Source organism: Arachis hypogaea, chromosome 9 (genome assembly GCF_003086295.3).
Source record: "Arachis hypogaea cultivar Tifrunner chromosome 9, arahy.Tifrunner.gnm2.J5K5, whole genome shotgun sequence".
NCBI lineage: Eukaryota > Viridiplantae > Streptophyta > Magnoliopsida > Fabales > Fabaceae > Arachis > Arachis hypogaea.
The window spans coordinates 1,704,510-1,711,346 of record NC_092044.1 but is presented as its reverse complement, the minus strand read 5'-3'; the positions used below and the strand labels follow the sequence as shown (position 1 = coordinate 1,711,346).

The following is a 6,837-nucleotide window of genomic DNA, read 5'->3' as shown; positions in this document are numbered from 1 at the left end:
GATCTTCGCTTACTTTCCATTATTATTATTATTATTATTATTATTATTATTATTATTATTATTATTATTATAACTAGAATAATACTATATGTCTAATAAATATTATTATTTTTTTATTAATATTTAGTTATTAATAATCTACGTCTATATTTACAGACAAAAATATATAATTATTAATATAAAATATATATTAAAATATAAGATATATAAGATACATATTAAAATATAAAATATATATTAAATAAATTAAATATATATTTATATATAAATATATAATAATTAGTTTTAATAATTAATTTTAGTATACATATAATATTTTTATAGTTTGTAAGGTTATAACTCACATGCGAATAATAATTTTGGTAAATTCAACTGTAATAGAATAAATATTACAATAACTAGAATTGAAGCCAATTTATAAACTCTTATTTTAACGGTAAACCAAATATGAGCTCTGAGATTTTTTCGTATGAAACTGAGAAAAGGTCATCAGAGGAAGAAGATCAAGTGACTAGGAGTACTAAGAAGGTAAAGATGGATGGAAAACATGATCAGGAGCAAACAGAAGAAACTATGGAAGATGCCACCAATAATGATGTAGAAGAAGAAGTCAACAACATGGAGGCTAAGGAAGGCAATGCTGGAGCAAATATGCATCAAAGGATATCCTACCGCGATATGGTGGTTGACAATGGCTTCGATAACCTCAATCCAAAAGAGATAACAGAGATAGTTGCGGAGGAGTATATGGCAGATCAAGATCCCTTGGAGGCCATGGAAGATTTGGAAACTCCCTTCAATCCTAAATCCAGCATCGATGTCACTTTGGAGGAGTATGAAGATTGGTGTAGACCATGAAAATTATCCTTGATAGTTAAACCCCTTAGAAAAAGCCTCAATCTACAGGCTATGGAGAGATGAGTTTTTAAAAAATGGGCTAGAAAAGACGTGGTTTGAGTTATGGATCTTGAGGAGAACTTTTTCTTGATTCGTTTCTTTAATCAGGAAGACTACTCGTACACACTCTTTGAGGGACCTTGGATGATCGCAGATCACTACCTCCTAGTTCAACACTGGAGACCTCTCTTCATGCCTCCAAGAAGTAGATATACATAAGGTAGCGGTCTAAATTAGAATTCCAAACCTTCCAGCAGAACTTTACAACAAATACTTTCTCTGGAAGGTGGGAAAAACTTTAGGAACAATGCTGAAAATTGATGAGCTTACATCAATACATTCTAGAGAAAAGTTTGCCCGCATATGCGTGGAAATTGATCTAAGAAAACTAATTATACCAATTTTCTCAACCTTGGGAAAGGAATTCAAGCTTGAATATGAAGGCCTCCATCAGATTTGCTTTAAATGCGGGCGGTACGGACATAGGTTGAAAACCTGCTCAGAATGGGTGGGAGATATGCCCAAACAAATAATTCAAACAACCATGGATGGTGGCCGGATGTCGCAGTACGGTGAAAGAGAAGACAGTACCGATAATCAGACGAGATCCCTAGAAAAGGAAACTCTTAATGGGGAAGGAGCTATCAAGGCAAGAAATCAAGAATTAAATGACGAGAAACAAGCTTCAGGGACCAAAAAGGGAAAGAATCCTATAGATAATGAGGAAGGTAAAGGAAATAAACTTACCATTAATGAGGAGAATCCCTTTGGACCATGGATGCTGGTCAAACGCAATCCTAGAAGGAATAAAATCAGAATGGAGGAATCTGCGAGAGGAATAAATGGAAATTCTTACGGTTCAAAATTTCAAGTGCTATCAGAGGAAACTTCCGATGACAATAATAAGAGTAATGAGGAAAGAGCGGCCCGAGCGAGATGGGAATCAGTACCAGAATAAGGGGAGAGTGCAAAATCAAGGAAAAAATGAGAATAATGCCTACAAGCATAATCATAAACCGCAGAATCAAAAAAATCAACCCAAAAGCAAAGCTTCCACCTCTAACATGAGAGAGAAAACCTAGGAGATGAAAAGGAAAACAGTTTCCAACCAAAATCAGTACCGAAACAAGCCAAGCACCACTCATATCCATGAGAAGCAAAATAACCTGAACCAAGAAAAAATCATGGAGCACACATAAAACAAAGGGAAATAGAAAGATAAACACCAGGATTACTGGAGAAGCTTCAGCCTTCTTAATAAGGAATTAGCTAAAGAACACAACAACAGAGGTCACATCCCTATTTCTAATACCCCAAATCCAACCACTATGTCGATCATCTCGAGAATCATGGGAGGACAGGGTACAAGAGAAGGAGACAGCAACACCGCTAATAATCCGATTGATCCAGGAGATGCATAACTGAAATCTGGGTCGAAGGATATGGTCACCATGGACCAGAATGTGGATGGGGAAGAATCTCCCTCAAGCCCAAAGCCTATGGAGGCTTGATTACCTGCATAACCAGGAGTTTTTTTAAACTCTTTTTCTATTTATCTTTTTTAATGAATTTTATCATTTGAAATTGTCGAGGAACTGCTTCTAAAGAGTTCCCCATTCTTATTAAAGATATGTCGTATAGATATAATGCTAATTTTTGTGTTCTCTTGGAAACTCATATCTCAGGTAACAATGCCGAGAATATTATTAAAAAATTAGGCTTTGATTCTTGGTGCATTAGCGAAGCTGTTGGGTTTGCCGGTGGCATTTGGTGCCTTTGGAATAAAGCTTTTTGGAGTATTGAACCTGCTTCGATTCAGGACCAACTTATACACATGAAAATTAGAGATTCTGCCAATAATATTTGGTGGTTTACAACAATTTACGGTAGCCCTCACTTAGCTAACAGAACAAGGCTTTGGAGCCGCTTGGAGGAGTTGGCTTTAAACATCCGCGAACCTTGGTGCATTGGAGGAGATTTTAACTTTATCCTATCCCTAGATGATACTGGAGGGAGCTCAAACCTCTCTCAAGACCATGATAGATTTCATTCTTGCATAAATAATTGTGCAATAAATGATTTGGGTTTTACTGGACCACCTTTCACTTGGCAAAGGGGTAACACTAGAAGGAGACTTGACAGGTTTTTATGCAATTTAGAGTTCACAAATGTATTTCCTAACGTTGGTGTGAAACATTTGCCTAAACTCAAGTCGGATCATTTGCCTATCCTTTTAGATTTTAACTTGTCCAGTTCGAGTAGAGAAGAAAGACCTTTCAAGCTTCTAGCGCCATGGTTATTACACACAGACTATAACAACATCGTGAATAACAGCTGGAATAAGAACGGAGACCTTCTTATTAACATATCTTCCTTTGTTGAGAAAGCTAAGGTGTGGAATAAGGAAGTTTTTGACCATATTCTAAAGAAAAAGAATCGTATTATGCTGCGTATGGAGGGGATCAACCGAAGTAATTCATTTGGTCACAATCTCTTCTTGGATAAACTCTAAAGAGACCTTTGGAAAGAATATGAACAAATTATCATTCAAGAAGAAGCTTATTGGCAACAAATGTCAAGGTGCAATGTGATTAGTTTTGGTGACAAAAATACAAAATATTTTCACCAGAAGGCTACTGGTCGAAGAAGAAGAAATAAAATCACAGGGCTTAAAACTAGCGAGGGAGATTGGGTGGATGATCCTGCTGTCCTTAAAGAGATGGGAGTGTCTTATTTTAAAAATTTATATACAAATGACACTAACCACTCTACCTTTCTAATTACAGGTTGTTTTCCAAACATTTCAGAATAGGGAGCCACCATGCTTAACAAGAATGTCACCCTTGAAGAGGTTAAAAATGCTGTATTCAATATGGGTGGTTGGAAAGCACCGAAAAAAGATGGCATCCCAGCTAAGTTCTACCAGTTTTTTTGGAATACTATTAAAGAATCACTGTTTACATGGGTTCAAAAAAATTTCAGAGAACCTAAACATGTTAGGATGTTAACCAAACTCTAATTTCACTTATCCCTAAAGTTCAGGCCCTTGAAAATTTTGCACAGTTTAGACCTATTAGTCTTTGTAACGTCTGTTATAAGATTATCACTAAGATTATTGCCGAAAGATTAAAACCGCACATGTCTTCTCTTATTACTGATAATCAAGCAAGTTTCATTTCAGGAAGGGTGAGTGCGGATAACATCCTTGTTGCCCAAGAGGTTATACACACAATGAGGACTAGAAATTCAGGCATATGTCTGATGGCTATAAAAATAGACCTTGAAAAAGCCTATGATAGATTGAATTGGGACTTTGTCATGGAAACGCTTAAGGATTGTAAAATTCCTGAGAACCTGATCAAGATAATATATCATTGCATCTCCACTCCATCTATGAATATTCTTTGGAATGGCTCCCCTTCAGAAGATTTTTATCCTACCAGAGGCATCAGACAGGGAGATCCCATTTCTCCTAATCTTTTTATTTTATGTATTGAAAGATTATCCCATCTTATTACTTCTCTTGTCAATAATAAAGAATGGAAGTCTATTATCCTATCTAGAGGTGGACCTAAGATCTCTCACCTGTGTTTTGCATATGATTTGGTCCTTTTTGCTCAAGCCAACAACGAGCAAGTCCGTGTCATCAAGAAAACTCTCAGGATTTTTTGTGAGAGGTCAGTACAAAAAGTCAATTTTCAGAAATCATGCGTTTTCTTCTCCAAGAACGTAAACCACACTATCAGGCATGAACTAAGCTCACAACTAGGTATTAACCTTACTAACAATTTGGGAAAATACCTAGGGGTGCCGCTCATTCATGAAAGGTGTACTAAGCAGCATTTCCAATTTATCCTCGACAAGATGCGTAATAAGCTCAACTCTTGGAACATGAAGACTCTTTCCTTTGCAGGGAGATGTACCCTTATTCAATCCGTTCTCTCTACCATTCCAACTTATGTCATGCAAACCATGAAGATCCCTAAAGAGGTGTGCAATCAGATCGATAGAATTTGCAGGGATTTTCTTTGGGGGGCTAGTGAGGGCGAGAAAAAATTCATCTTATTAATTGGGATGCTGTGTGCAAGCCCAAGCATAGAGGAGGTCTAGGCCTTCGTAAAGCTCAAGATTCGAACCGCCTTTTCCTCATGAAGTTAGCATGGAACTTAATTACAAACACAAACTCCTTATGGGTTAAGGTGATGAGATCCAAATATGGCTGCAGTGGTGATACTATGCCTAAAATTCACTAAAAGGCTAATTACTCTAATGCCTGAAAGGGAATAGCTAAGGTGTGGAACCAGTTCAAGACTAGCATTGTTTGGAGATTAGGAGATGGTAAAACAGCTCGTTTTTGGGAGGATCATTGGATCTCAGGTATTGAATCCCTTAAAACTGTTGCTTTGGAAAACCTCACGGTAAATGCTCTTGAAGAAAAAGTGAATATGTTCGCTGATCATAATGGTAATTGGAAGTGGGAGAAGCTTCAACAAGTTCTTCCTGAGGATATCCTGGACATTATTCGCCTTATGAAAGCTCCTCAAATGGAGTTTGGGCCTGATAATCTAGGCTGACTACCAGAATCGCATGGGAAATTTTCTATTAAGTCAGCCTATGAAGAGTTTTATGATAATGATAACACTACTGGTAACTACGTCAAGAACATATGGAAACAAAAAATTCCTCAAAGACTAAAAACATTTGTTTGGCTGATTATATAGAAAACTCTGCTCACAAATTCTAGAAGACAAAGGAGGGGGCTTACCAATGATGCGAGCTGCTCCAGATGCCCTGGAAATGATGAAACGTTACTTCATGTGCTAAGGAACTGTCCTTACATCAGAGACACATGGGAAAGAAGCGTTGATAGCACCTTACAAAGGGACTTCTTCAGTCAAGATCTTCACAGCTGGATGGAGGAGAATCTGAACTTGGTAGCTCGAAAACTTAATGGGATATCTTGGCCCATTTATTTCATCACTGTGTGCAACACTGCATGGAGAAATAGGAATGATTTGATATTCAATCATGAAAACAGCCCTGATAATAGTATTGCCTACTCAGCACATATCCTAGCCAAAAGGTACGAAGATGTTATCTCTCTAACTGAAGTGAGGAAGAAAACTCTCACCTCCACTAGAGTGCATCACATTGGCTAGGAGCTGCCGGATGAAGGAAGATACAAGCTCAACACGGATGGCTCCTTCTCTTCAGTCTCCAAAAGTGGTAATTGTGGAGGCTTAATCCGAGACTCTCACAGTCGATTTATAGCTGGATTTTGGATGAATATTGGGAACACTTCCATAACCAAAGCGGAGCTTTGGGGAATCTACATAGGTCTGAAGCTTGCTTCGAAGATCAACATCCAGAATATGATTGTTGAAACGGATTCGAAATGCGCTCTGCAACTCCTCCAGAATCACTCTGCCCAGTGGCATTCAGCTTCCTCTATTATCCATGCAATTATGGAGTTACTAGCCAAGCCTGGTCACTTTCTAATTAGACACATCTTCAGAGAAGTGAATTTTTCAGCGGACGCTCTGGCTAAGCACGCCCAAGGAGTTCCTCGCGGCCTCCATTGTTGCAACCATGCGCCAGCTTTCATTGCCCTGCAATTAGAAGCGGATAGAAGAGGAATAGTTTTTCCTAGAGACTTTTCTTCTTAGTATTTTTGTTTCTTTGGGCCTGTGGCCCCGTTTTCCCATAAAAAAAAATAAATATTACTAATGAACCTCACATGTATTGAAAGTGTCAAAGTCTTTTTAGAAATAAAGTAAACAAGATTAATGAGAAGTTTCTAAGTCATCCGACATGTATTGTTAATAGAATTTCGAGTCTCTACTAAATTTTATTCTTTAGTTGACAATAATATGAGAAATTTTTAGAAATTAATAATTTTGAGTTTTTTTAGTTATTATTTAATTGGTATAAATATTAAAT

The 6,837-nt window shown here is 37.3% G+C and overlaps 1 protein-coding gene across 1 annotated transcript; it reads left to right on the top strand.

The window, feature by feature from the left end:
* Window positions 1–2,527: 2,527 nt before the first annotated feature.
* LOC112712759 (uncharacterized) lies at window positions 2,528–3,409 on the top strand. Its single transcript, XM_025765682.1, has one exon. The coding sequence runs from the start codon at window positions 2,528–2,530 to the stop codon at window positions 3,407–3,409; it is 882 nt and encodes a 293-aa protein (XP_025621467.1).
* Window positions 3,410–6,837: the final 3,428 nt, after the last annotated feature.